The sequence below is a fragment of the Taeniopygia guttata genome, chromosome 2, assembly GCF_048771995.1.
Source record: "Taeniopygia guttata chromosome 2, bTaeGut7.mat, whole genome shotgun sequence".
Taxonomy (NCBI): domain Eukaryota; kingdom Metazoa; phylum Chordata; class Aves; order Passeriformes; family Estrildidae; genus Taeniopygia; species Taeniopygia guttata.
In genome coordinates, this window is record NC_133026.1 from 80,126,648 (window position 1) to 80,141,023 (window position 14,376).

At 40.6% G+C, this 14,376-nt stretch overlaps 1 protein-coding gene across 2 annotated transcripts in view; it reads left to right on the plus strand.

Annotated features, from left to right (window-relative positions):
* DAP (death associated protein) overlaps window positions 1-4,248 on the plus strand; it is a 54,400-nt gene extending 50,152 nt beyond the window's left edge. Inside the window, 2 exon segments of one of the 2 annotated variants that reach the window (NM_001245128.1) lie at window positions 1,171-1,915; window positions 1,985-2,278. In NM_001245128.1, the coding sequence (NP_001232057.1) occupies window positions 1,171-1,290 (120 nt within the window). In that variant the 3' untranslated portion in view covers window positions 1,291-1,915; window positions 1,985-2,278. 2 annotated transcript variants of the gene reach the window in all.
* Window positions 4,249-14,376: the final 10,128 nt, after the last annotated feature.

The window sequence follows — 14,376 nt, forward strand, 5'->3', positions numbered from 1 at the left end:
TGGCTTTATGTGGTGGTTACCTTACATCACTGGGGCTTGTAGTGTGGTTTGCTGTAAGATCCTGTGCTTGTGTAATCCCATAGGTGGAAAGAGTGAGCTGATGCCATTTTCCTTAGCCCATAAGGAATGGGCAATTGGCAGCATCAGGGGAGAGAAGGCAGAAATTGTCGAGTGTGAGGAGAGCAGATTTTTGAACACTGGAAGCAAGTTGGAGTAGAGAAAAAAAATACAAAATATAACAAGTTAACATCCCGATTAAACTAAAACAAAACAGTGTAACGTTGTTACCCTGTGAGCCAGTGGAATGCCCAGAGTTTCTGGCATATGTTTGTCCCACTTTCTGAAGGGGGAAGTTGTGGTGCTGTTGTCCCCTTGTCACTGAGCACTAATAGTATTTTGTTTTCTGTTGCTTTTTGGAAACCTCATGGGACTGACCCTAGAAATAGCAATGGTGAATAGGTGACATATGGGTTACACCTGGACTGAGACTGCCCAGCAGCAGCACCTGAGAGCTTACACTGGCAGACCTGGTTAAAAGAGCATGTTAAACTTAAAAGCCAGCCATCCCTAAGATTTGAATAATAAGTAGTTTTAGATCCCGCTTTCTTCCTAAAGAACTGGTATTGTTCAGCCTGGAAAAGAGAAGGTTTTGGGGTGTCTTAACTACATCGCTCAGGATGGAGTCCTGAGCAACCTGGTCTAGTGGAGGGTGTCCGTGCCTATGGCATTGATGTGGGAACTGGATGATCTTTAATGTTCCATCCAACCCAGGCCATTTTACAATTCTGATTCTGACAGTAGTCTTTCTGTGCAGGTATTTTTCATGCTGCCTTAACTTACTTTTAAAGTAGTCTATTCTTTCTAGTAGCTTTTTGGAAACCAAACACATCTAAGGATAGAAATATTTTGATTTTTTTCCCCTAGGGTCACATTAAGATACCTGAGATTATTGGATAGTGTGTGTAACTTGAAGAAGTAAAGCTTGCATAAGAAAAATTTTGAAGTTGGCTAAAAAGAATAAGAAAATAGAATCTGTGCAGGGGGACTCCAAAGTAACATGTAACACTCTTTTCTATCTGATTTTCACATTTTTTAGAATTTACATCAATTTGAACTGGAAAGTACACTTTTAAGATTCCTTAAACTCTTCCTTCTGTGTTCTTCAAACAGGGTGATAAAGACTTCCCTCCAGCTGCAGCTCAGGTGGCTCATCAGAAACCACATCCTTCTGTGGAAAAGCTTCCTCACCCGCAGCACGTCAAACAGCACATCCACCAGCCTCGCAAATGAGCTCCCTGTCAGGATCACTGCCAACCTGCTCTCAGTGAATGTTTTCAGGAGAAGACAAAAACCCTTTAGTATTCACACTGTCAAATCTGTAAAATTGACATCTAAAATAATACACTGTTTCTTTTACTTTAATTCTGAAGGGTTAATAAGAATGAAGACATTGTTCAGTTGTTATCCCAGATGGAAAATTCTGTATTGAGTATTTGCTGATCAGGGGTGCTTTTTCTAAGATTTTCTTATTGCCAAGCTAAAAACTTCAGTATGAATAATATGATTAATGGGCTTAAAATTTGTGCTTTTAGTTGTGGACTCACAATAGCAGATAGTTGATGTAGTTTTTATGCTAAGCCAGTAAGGAAGAACAGCCCTTTTGTATGGTACCTTTACTGTCTGGAGGGAGCTTGTTGGGTGTGTTGAGACAGAAGTCAGTGGATGCCTTGATTATGTAGAACCCTTGCAGCCTTCAGTATCCTACACTGCTACAACCCAGTGCCCTCTGGATTCAACCAGGGAGATGATGATAGGGCCCCCATACATTCTCAAGTGGGCAGAGATCCAATTAAATCTTCTTTACACTCTTTTGCACTCACACAGTCTTGCTGAGATTTTTCCCTCTCGTTGTCTGTGGGAATGAAGAGGAGAGAGAAATCAGAATTGTAAGAACACTGCTGTAGAAAACTAATTTGTAATCTCATGGATCTCACTGGGGGCTGTGTTTTTGAGGTGATGATTTCACATTCCAATAACAAGCTGAAGGAGTTCATGACCCTCTGTATTGAACATAAAGTAAGTTGGTAAAAAATCCTTTTTAACTTAGAATTTGAGATCACCTTCTGAAATTAAGAGGTACCATTAGTAAATATGTTTATGATCCAATCTCTTTTGTACATCTTTTTTTTTCCTAGTCTTCTTATTCTGAAATACAGTTGTGATGTGAGGGAGTAAAAGGAAAGTTTTTCCAAATAAAGCAATCATTTTATTTTTACCAGATAATTAAATCATTTGGTTTGTCAGTTCAAAATCACTTAGCTCTATCATTTTCCTTACATAACTCACCTCTGTAAAAACCAGGAAAAACATTTTATACATGCTACCTATTTTAAAGTGTTCATCTGTTTTTAACTGACTATAAATACAATACTGCCTTTGGTAGCCTCAGGGTTTATAAAGTTTCTAATGAGGTCAAAAAAGTGGGAGCTAATGTTGCAGCCATTCACCTGGCAAATCAGTGACATTTTAGGTTCACTTGGGGCTTTACCAGTTCATTTATGGTTAAAAAACAATGAGGAAAGTTTAAAAATTATTATTTTTGAAAATTCTGCAGATTTAATAAGTATTTCCTGAGTAGCTGATTTAAAACAACAGCAACAAAGTAATGGGAAATATGGCCCTTCTCACAAGTGGAACAACGCACTTCGTGTGAGTGCGAGGGACCTGACATTTCCATCTCTTTGTAGGCTTGAAATGGCAATGATGTTTTACAAATTATATTCATGTGTCTCTGTTGAGGCAGGATGGGAATGAAAGAACAGTCAGAAGACTAGATAAAGTGAGTTCCAACTGATTTATTTCATCACTGTTTTATAGAGAGCATTGTGCAGACTAATTTCATTGGTCTTAAAGTAAAAACATCTCACACCATTGGTGCTCAGTGAATGTTGCATGGTGGCAGAACATATCTATAAACAATGTGAACCAGAGAGATAGAGAATTATTTACATTCCTTTGCAAGTCTTTCCCAGGCCCAGCCTGGCAGAAACCTCTCTTTTTCTCTCTGACTGAATTGAGAATACCCATAATGCATGGACATACTTATTCTAAACCCAAGGAAGGATGTACAGTCTACATATGCAGTCCTTATTTTCAATTTGATTAGAAACCATACTTGCCTTAAGGAATGAGTGTTGTTTGTAAGAATTATTCTGTATTAGAATACACGTAGCTTTTCAAATCTGCTTTCTCTTTCTGATGTTGGGACAGCAGAGGCCTTATTTGTATCTGCTTATCAGCATACAAGTGATTCACACCTGAGCAACTCATTCATAAGGTAGCATTGGGAGCCTCTTGGAATCTCTGCAGGAGATGATTTGCTGGCAGGAATGTTTGCAGGCACGGGACAGGAGGCGGCTGGTGGTGCAGCCGTGGCTGCCCGTGTGCTGTGTCAACAATGGAGCAGATCATCACAGTCGCTTCTGGTACCTGCTGGCCTGAGGGGGAGCTGGGTGGGATTCAGCTCTGCCTCGTGCTGTGCCTGAAGGAGTATCTAGAGCCTGGTGTTGTCAGTGGTGGTGCAGTCAGGAATGTCAGCAGAGCTTAGGTATGGCGTCATTGACCAAAGGGAAGAATCTTTCAGGATGAGCTGGATCACTCTTGGCTCTACTGGCTGCAGTGGAAAACTAAACCTCAGTGTGGAGGCACATGGTGAGGTGGGGCTGGGTACCTCTGCTTCATGTCTTGTAATAGGTAGAAATGGTTTTGAAAGCCACACTACATCTCCATTCTGACAGTAAAAGTTAGGAGCATGGATGCCTTCAAATTATAAACTACTGCTCCTGGTTGTTAATGCAGTATATACATTAGACAATACCTGATTTTTGTCTTTGATTACTTAGATAGATATGAACATTTTTACAATGAGATATGGCTCTTTAGATAGCTTTAGTGGTTTTTAGAGGGCAGAAATTCATATATTATTAGAAAATGTTTTTGTATGAAAGCGATATATTGTTGGGAGGTATCCATGTTTATATATAGATGTCCTTACCAAAGCATTGCCTTTTCCAAAATAATCATAACTGGTGAGCTGGATTTCTTACTGATGGTTATTGATACTTTTAAAATATGTTGCAATAGCATATCAGCACAGGAGATGTTCAGATGTTACCTTGAAATAGCTGCAAAAGAAATTTGCTGTAATTGTCAATGTGGCAATAATGCAACAATAAAGCATGAAGTTTATATCGGGCTCTTTTTTCTCTCTAAGTGCAATGTAAATCAGCAGGGTGCAGTTTTGTGGCATTTATGGGATTTTATTACAGATTGCTGCATGACTAATCAACATTTTATAGATAGTGAAATGTATTATAAAGTTTTATGACACAGTGGATGAGCTGTTTTGAATAGTCCAGTCTCATGTAAAATAAAAAGTAGATGCTGCCAGCTAGAATGGGAGTTCCTGTTTTCCACTATGAAGTTGGAGATGCTCGCTCAGCCCTTGTGAAACTAGAGAATCTAACCCTGGTAATAAACCAGGATGGTAAAGAAAATTAAATGTAACATTTTCCATTACTTTGCAAGTTCTAGTCTTTCAGAAAAAGCAAGCATTGTAATCAGAAGAGGTGGCAAGCTTTTCATAAAGCTGCAGTTTAGACAATGCATGCTGTAACATAAGTCATTTGCTGAAGAATATGGAGAAATTGCCACAATGTTTCTGGGTCCTTTTTGATACTTTGGGCATCCCGTGTTCAGTGCATGTGTACTGTGTATATAATGCAGCAAATGTGTGTGATACAATGCAGAGGTGATAGCTGCTGCCCTGGGACTATAGCGTTACGTCCTTAGACACTGCGCTCACATGACCATAGAATGGTTTAGGTTGGAAAAGACCCTTCAAGTCATTGAGTCCAAGCATTAGCCCAGTACTGCCAAGTCCACCACTAAACCATGTCCCCAAGATCCACGTCCATACATACTTTAAATACCTCCAGATGTGATGACTTAACCAGTTCCCCGGACAGCCTATTCTAAAGCTTGACAACCAATTTGATGAAGAAAGTTTTCCTCATACCCAATATAAACCTCCCCTGGCACAACTGAAGCCATTTTCTCTTATGTTACCACTTGTGACCTTGGAGAAGAGACCAACCCTACCTTGCTACAATCTTCTTACAGGCAGATGGGTCTGTACAGAGCAATAGGGTCTCCTCTCAGCCTCCTTTTCATGCTACATTATTCAAAAGATACCTTCTTTCATTAAAATTCTGGGAAAATATATGTGCATGATGTCAGGCATGCTGTTGATTGCATTGTCCATTGTAACTCTAAATTTCAGGGCCTTGTTACCAGCAGTATTGCAAACGTTATTAGCAATTAGAAATTATTTACTTCTATATCAACAGTACGATCTACCCTTTTGTCACTGAATGCCTTGAAACAGAAGTCTTGTACTTTTTTCCACAGTAGTGTGATCATTGTATGCTCTTGGCTGTTTAATGAAAATACTCAAAACAGTTCTCTATACAAAGGTGAAGGGAATGAACAGACATAGGTTTTTATCCCTTTAGAATAACTTGATTCTGGATACTCACCATCTTCATGGGAGAGGGAGGTGTGGGCTTTATAAGACACTTCTTGTGTCCACTTCAGATTTGGGTATATTAAATTTAGAATGATATTGAAATCTAGGCTAATGCCTTAAGATGCTGGATTAATACAAATAATTGCATTTTAGAAAATGTGGGGATATCAGTATGGGTACAATTTCCTTTCCAACAGGGAGATACGTTGCTGTTCAGAGGCTGCAATGATGTAAAGAATTAAGACAAATCTCTGTTTTAATTTAAATTCTTTGCACACAAACCCCTCACAATATAAAGACATTTAAATATAGCTGGTTACAGCTAACATTATCTGCTATATAAGGATGCAGATCATAGTGACTGGCTGGCTCAAGAAGAAACTGAGTCAAGTCCACAGCAGTAAATCATGGGATTTCTTCAGCAGATGGGTAAAATGAATCATCATTGTAGCTGTAACCTTTGTAAGTGCTGTGTATTATTTTATTATATAAAATTAGTAGTTTCTTAAGAAGCTGGAGATTTGTATTTTGCTTGTCCCTGTGTTTTTGGGTCTCCTTCAAGAATGTGCCTTTATTGATTTTCTTCATCCCCCATCAGAGAAAAGGCTGCAGCTGGTGTATACTATTTCTTGAATCATAAAATGGAAGCACTGGCATTCAGATATGAGGCCTGAGAAGAGAGGTGGAGTGTATTGTATTTGACAAAGCACTCTGTGAACAAAGAAGCAATTTCTATTGCAATGACTGTTTTCCTTCCCTTCAGAATGCTCATCAGAGGTGAGAAAAAGAATATGATACTGCTTTTGGGGAATGTAATTTTTTGCAAAACAGAGACTGCTGTCAATGACAAAACTGAATTTAAGTATACTAAAGCCATGGCAAGCGTATGTCTTGCAAGTGACCTTGAAAGAAGCCCTGTAACATAATCTCTGTTGTCCAGCTTACATTGGAGGTATTTTTAGAAAGCGCAACTGTCTGGCATTCTATAGGTCACTCAGAGCTTTAGAAAAAGAAAAGCATTAGTAATCCATGGTGATTTTAAGGATTATGAAATTGGTTAGCTGCTGATGACACTGCAGCTCGCATCAGCGTCAGTAAGGTAACGTGTCGTGTTACCTTCAGTGTTAGTCTCACATTGCCCTGACTAAAGCTGGTTCAGCATAATGGTTTTTATCCTCCTTTCTGGCAGAGAAGCAAGGGGCAGGTTATGCAGATGTGTACAATGGGTTCTTTGGAGCCATGTGTGGTAGCTGCTCGGGTGCCAGTGGGTATCTGGTACCATGTTGGATAGTGACATCACTTTGTTACACACAGAGGAGCGAGTGAACTGGAGAGCACAGCAGTGAGATCACAGTTTACAAATCACAGAATGCTCTGAGTTGGAAGGGACTCATAAGGATCCAGTGAGTCCAGTTCTTAAGTGAATGGGCCCCTAGGGGGATTGGACCCAAAACCCTGGTGTTACTAGCACCATGCTCTGGCCAGCTGAGTTATCTCAGGGTCACAATGGAACCCACTTGGCTTTACTTCTAAACCAGAAGTGGCTTTTAAAATATGAAACAGTGGAGTTAGTTAAAATGAAAAGCAAGATTTAGCAACTTATTTCTGTATGCTGGTAGCAGCTGAAATGACAAATGTCATGTTTCAGATGTGACTGAAACCACATATTCAATGCTTTTCGGAGTAAAATTGCACCATGTGTGGCAGTGTTTGCATCTGAAGGAAGAGAGGCATCACCTTTTTCCTTGTTTTATGCTTACTTGTGAGCCTAATGTTTTTAACCGAAAACTTCACTTGGTATTAAGAAAAAAAAAGCCTTCTTTCTAAGTCTTATTTCTAAGATGAAATGTGGACCTCATCTTAAGCTATATTTAATTTTTCAAATGGTATCTCTGAGGAACATAAAGGTCATCTGGCTTTCTCTCTTGAAGACCACCAGACTGGGGCACATGCCAGTGGAATGTTGCACACTTCATTTTACTTTCTGGTGTATTTAAATCAGTAGTGAACAGGAGCTGTGATTAGATAAGTAAAGCCTTAAATATTAAAAGTAGAACAGTACATGGATCAGCACAGAAGGTGGATTCAGTTGTGCTCTGTAAAGCTGTTGTTAGAGGATGGTAAGAGAAAAGCAGCAGAGCTGTCATATTGTTTCAGAACTGTACACTAGCCATTTCTTACTCTGCTTGGTGACCTCAATTTCCCATGCCTAATTACATACTGAGAGGACAATTCTTTGATTCGTAAATCTGCATGTCCTTGAATCTTTTCATATGGAAGAGGCTTTTGGATGAGGAAAATCTGCAAATGCAAATACATTATAATAAATTCTGGTTCTTCTAACCTACAAGGGTAAGCATAAAGAAACATATGTTATCTCCCTTCACTGCAAAAGACAGCATGTATGTGGATATAGGATGTAGACCTAAGACATACTCTAGTTGAACTGAGACCTAATTAATATCCGTGTGTGTGTGAGTGTATATCCCTACAATGAGAGAACAATCAGTTTTAAAAACTAGGATGTAAGATTTCATTCATTCTAGAGGTATTAAGCAATGGGAGATCAGATTCTTTGGAACATGCAGTTTGGATGAACACCTTTAACATCCTTTTTGCAGGTAGCTAGTGTCACATCTGATTTGCTAATGAAAAAGACCTACATCAGAAGCTAATTCCTTACCTAATTCCTTCCCTCTGGACAAGAGATAATGAATAGCACATGCAAGAATTCTCCTTTTAGGGCCTGATTTATTACCCAGAACATAATAAACATTAACCTGCTGCTGATGTGACAGTTGTGACAGCTGGAGGTGTTTGGAATGAAAGGCTGAAGCCTTAAATAAGCCTGTAAACTGAGCTTGTTACGAGGATCTTGGTTAAGATCCTTGGTTAAAACTTTGCTTTTTGTGGCCCCAAAGAGCTCCTACAACATCCACACTGAACACTTCACAGTGTTAGAGCTGTGCTTTGCATGCTGATGGCTGGCTCACCACCAGCCAGTAGTGGCTAAGGTAAATACTTAAAGAAAGCACTGAGCTCAATCTGACTATTTATCATGACCCATAATATTCCTCTCCCCTAGATGCATATGTTTAGTTTGTTTATGCACCTGGTTTTGTTCCTTCCTGGCTGTCATCGTGTGTCATGTGTGTCACTCTCTGATGGCTGGTCCTTTACAACAGGAATGACTTTGTTAGTAGGTGCAAGATAAAAAAGAATCTTAAAAGGCAGATTCTATACATTAAAAAGTATGGAAAATGTTACCAATGTCATCTAAGCAGATGTCCCCTGGGAGATTTGGCATTCCTACAACTGTAGGCTCCTTCAAGACAAGTTTTTTTCCCATCCCATGGAGGCCACCGGTCTTTTGAAGGATTTCTATTTTGTGTTTATAGTCCTGTTAACTTCAGTGATACTCTCCAAGGAATTAAGGTAAGTTCAGACTTATTTTGCAGGACTGGAGAGTCAAACTAGGTGTTTTACATGAGGTAGAGACCTCCAAACATCCACCTTTTCAAACACTGTAAGGTCTGTCGACTTGAAAAGTGGTGGAGAAGACTTGTGGGCAGATCCTTTCCTTTATGTGAGTTGTGTTTGTGGAGTTCTGTAGAGGGATGCCAGTGTTACAGGGCTGTGTCCCATCTTCAGTTCTGCAGCTTGGTCACTGCTAAGCCACTTTTTAAACATTGATTTCTGGGCTTTTTCCTGACTCAAAAATGTGAAGTTATGAAGCTCTGGCTTCAGGGCATGAAATGAAATTTGTCATGCAAAATAAAAAAACCCTATATCATTGTGTAGGCCCCATGATTTCAAAAATGGGGAACTGGAATTCAACAGAGCTTCTTGGAAGAAGGAGCACAGGTCTGTGCAGTGCTCCTTGCTGGAACAGCAAGGTTAGAAGAAAAGATTATATGAGTGAGAATATGAGTTCTTTTGAAAACAATTGAACAAAATGCTTCAGAGTGAATTAGGTTATGAGATATAAGGAGGGGGGTGAATCACTGTTTTAGCGCACAGGTGTATATGTACATCTAAATGAATACATGTTGTATAATTCAGTATATCTGATTTTAATAACTAAAGGAGAAAGATCCTAATTTTTCATTTACTAGTAAACAAGTGTACAGTCTGTTTCATCAGCAACAAGCATAAGCCCAATCACAGCCCCTTTTTGAGGAATGATATAAACATTATATATAAATGTATATTAAAAAAATTATATCCTTTGTTTATTTACAAGAGCAGTCCCAGGGTTACTGCTCTGCAGTTTCTCTTTTACTTATTTGTTGCTTTGTCTCTAATTAAGCAAGATTGCAAAACAATTGGCAAGATGTCAGCTCAGCTTGCAGGTGCTATTGAAATGCTTGCAATAGACAGAATCAAACAAGGACTTCACTCTTGATTTATTGTTCTTTATGTTCTGAAAATACAAATACTTCTGTGGCTGAGATTATAGAGTGAAAAGATTAAAGCACAGTACTTGAGGGAAGAAGAGCTGTACCAATTACCCTGAGAAACAATTCTAAATAGCATTAGTGACCCAGTACTAGTGTTCTGAAAGGTGGCTGAGTAAAGATGGCACCTTCATATTCATTTCAAGCACTCAATTTTGATAGCTGAGCATTTGTACTCAAGGTAAAATGCTAGGGCCAATGTAAATGGAGAGCATCACTTTGATAGCACTATAGTTCTAATAGGTAATACAAGCTACCAGGGATGAATATAAGTCCTGTATATTTTTTCAGCCATATTTGCTGGCATTAATAACCATAGAGCTGAAGACTTTTTGCTGCTCATCAGCTGTGCAGCAGAAGCTCTTCAAGTGTAAAAGGAGAGGTGAATTTGTTTTTATTCTGCAAACTTAACAAAAATGCTTCTTTAAGTGGAACTTTCAATCCCTGTGTGCCTGGAGTCACTGAGAGGCAGTGGTGTCTCGCATCCTCTGTCATCTGCTGGTCTCTGACTCCCCACTGCTGCCACTCTCAAGGACAAGCTGTCACAACACTTAATGACCCGGCTCCTGCCTGTGCCTTGCAAAGCCACAGATTAACTCTGATGTAGCCACAGGTAATGTTTCGTGGTGTGCTAGACTGCTTAGAGGTGGGAATTTATTCAGGTGTGGGGAGGTGACTAAAAGAAGTGGCTGGGAGAACATCCAAGGAAGAGGACTCAAGCTGAAGTTGTATCTTCACTCCCTAAAACTGCCAGTGGATGCTGAGCATCAGATGGGCCTGTTCTGTAGATTCACTGAGGGACGGTTTAGCTGATGAACAGAATTTGGGGAAGATATTAATGAAAATCAGTGTTGTGAGGCTACAGCAACTGAGTTGTTTTAGCCTTGATATTTTTGAGAGGAGAAAGCTAGAGCCTTTTTAGAAATGCACCTTGGAAATGTTGATGCCTTGGAGCATCAACAAGGCTAAAAGTTGTTACAAAGTATTAGAAAGCATTTTTAAGTGTTCCCAAGATCCCTTTTTATTAGAGGTGAGTCTCCTGGTGTTGCTCTGTCCCAGTCAGTTCTCTGGATGATGCAGTGGACAGCCTTTTCTCTTAGCCAGCGGCCAGCATGGAAGACCAGAGTGTGGCCCCTGTACCCTTCCTTGGTGAGGGTCTTTGAGGTTTATTCCCAAGTGTTATTGACATAGGAGTGTGGAGGGCCAGTGCCAGGGCCATTTCTCAGCCTTGCACGATCCTTGGGGGCCAGGCACCTCAGGCAGTCCCAGCCCATGAAGCATTTCTGGTGACCAGAGGCATCCAGCCACCAGGAGAGTCTGTGAGAACTTCTTGTGCTGGTGAGCAGCTGCTGGAAGAGAGGGCAAAAAGAGTGTTTTGTTCTGGACCACTGGATATGTTTGGAGTTTACAGCAGGCATAAAGTGTGTGGGGTTACCCCATCACATATGACTGCATCTGCTGGTAATGCTTAACCTAAGAAAACCACACCCTGAACACCCAATAAGCAGTGTTTACTGCAGTGCCTACAGCGTGGTGCTTATAATATGGGCTCAGATTTTAAGGGATTTGGATTTCTAGCCCATTTCATTGAAAGCTTTTGTTATCTTTCATGGAAATTGCTTTCTTACCGGTAAAATACATGCGGTTTATTGTTACAATTTAATAGGATTTGCCTGTGAAAATAGATGTGAAAAAGCCTTTAAATAGCTACATGCCCTGCCAGCATCCCAGCATTCACTGCCCGACTCAGTAGATATTTTCTCAAATGAAAGATGTGGATAACATCGAAATGAGCAGAAACGCTTTGCAAGGAATCCTAGGAAAGGTATATGTGCTCTCAAAATATTTCACAGGTGTAGACCTTTCTGCAGTGCAGACCTTCCTGCAGAGGTCTGGGTGTAGCATGGTACTCAAGAACTCCCACTTCAACTCTTTCCCACCACTATGGTTTTATTGACACTACTCTGAAAATGTGTTGCCTTCTCTGGCTTGAGGGAGAGACCTTCAGGCCACAAGGATTTCTTCACTCTTCCATGGGTCTAGGAGTCCAAAGGCTGTTTTAGCTGAGTGTAAACCCACAATTCTACAGGAAGATTCATGTCCATACATTAATGTGATTTTTAAATAACTGAATGGGGATGATCACTGTTAAATTAGATCTTGGCTTTGTTAGACTTACTGCTGGTTGCTGCTACCACCTCTCCCTCCTCTTTTTCCCTGTTCTGGGTTCATTTAAATTCCCCCTAAGTGTCATTCTTGGATGTGCCTTCTCAGCTGGCGCAAGGCTTTCAGAAGAACCCAGCTAATGGGAAATGGCAACACAGGGATTTTATGGCATTTAAACTGCATAGACCTGACTTTTGCTTTCATAACTTCATAAATCTCTTAAATAGTCTGCTGGAATCTTCAAAAGCTGTAATTCTTCAGCAAAGTAGGGCACGATGGTGGTATATGATGCAAAACTTTCTTAGTCTTGCATTTTAGGCTAAGCTTTCCTATACAGCAAATACTCATTTATCTAAGGAAATCTAAGGTGGGAAAAACAGGCCAAGGGCACTGTAAGATTCCTGTTAATCAGAGAGAAGTATACTTTTTAAATGTGTTTTGAGGGAGGGCTCCTTTAATGTTTTATAACTGTACTGTAGGGAATGCATGAGCACTCTTGCCCTCCTTTGTCTTCAAAAGCTGTGGAGTCTCAGCCACTCTCCAGCCATGAGCAGCAGATGATCCGTGTCCTGGATGTGTTCAGCCTCACCCTCACCTGACATCTGAAGACTGCCACTGGGATTGCCACAGGCTCCACTCTGGCCCCTGCTGTCCCAGCTGCCTCTGCCATCTCTGAAGAACTTTGTGTGGTTTTCCAAAGCCAAGAGATGACACGTTTTCTCTTTGCTTGACTGACATTGTGTTCATTACATGGTTTTGTTTCTGTGGATTTTCCCATCCATCCTTTTCCCTCACTACCTGGTAGCCAAGAGCTGACCTTATGAATTAACTTGGTATTGAGGAAAATATTTCTCTTCAATTGAAAGGTAGATTGAGGCACACAGGAAATAGGCAAGTCTGACTGGAACAAGCCCTGAACTTGATCCAACACATGCCAACACAGTAACAGCTGCATCTTTGATGCTTATGGAAATAACCAGATGGCAAGCTTGGCTTTAACCTGTTTTCTTCCCTCAGTGTTTTCTTCAGCTATATCCCTTTGTGGTAGTGGATTTCTTTCTCTCATTCAACCTCACATTCTCTTTAATTTGGTCGGATCTGAGCAGACTGGTATACAACACTTAACTCTTCACTATGGCCTCATTTTGTTGCTTTTTCAACTTGACTAATTCTTGCCCCGAGGAAATGCCATTCAATGCCCTAAAAGAAGAGTGACCCATGTAACATATGTTCTGTGCCCTGGGATGATGGGCTTAGGAGAGAAAGAGCCATAGTCATAGTCAATAATATTTGTAGAATCATCCTATCATATTTATAGCTTTTATGCCTTTTTTTTTTAATTTGACATCCTGAAGCTGGGATTTTTTTAGTGACTAAAAATAGCTACGGTTGTGAATGTGATCTACATGTGGCAATTGAAGAGCATACCTGGAGATAAAGAAGGAAGAGAGTTCTCCAGACAAACCCCAGGTCTGGAGTCTGGGAGGTGGGCTGTTTGTCTGCAGTGGTTAAATCCCACTGCTGGCTTCTGTACAAACTGTGTTTTGTAGGTGGCGGCCTTGGGAGACCTGCAGACAGGGAATTATTGTAATCCAGCCTGAATGTCACGAAAGCATGGAATAATATTTCATCTTCTGCCTCTGACTGTTGTCAGGCTCACTTTGTTCCTGAGCAGGGGCTGTGATCCTCAAATTGTTGAGTTAAAGATTAAGCCAGTGTTTTACTTGATGGAAAGAGAGCAGTTCTCTGTGGTGGGTGGTGACAATGCAGCTTTTACCCAGCGCTGCATGTGGGGGTTTAGATTTTCCCAAATCCAAATGACAAAGCAAAGCTGCAACATACTGCCAGGGATGGTGTGAAGGGTAGGATCCCTGGCAGCTGTGAGCCATGTTAATGAAAGTGACACTGGTAATTAGCCAAAGGTGTGCAAGAGGCACTGAGCATCTCCAGGAGATGCCATTGGTTGCTGTGTGTGAGAGAGCTCATCAATGATGAGTAAAAGGGCGACAAGTACCTGCTTGGAAAAATGGAAACTGCAAGAAACCAGCTTGGGTCGGCAGAGAGCCCAGGTCACAGCCTTCCTCCAGCTCAAGGATGTGCCAGGGCAGCCCTCTTGGCTGGAAACAACACACTTCAGCTGCCACAGCTCTCTGCACAGAAACCGAT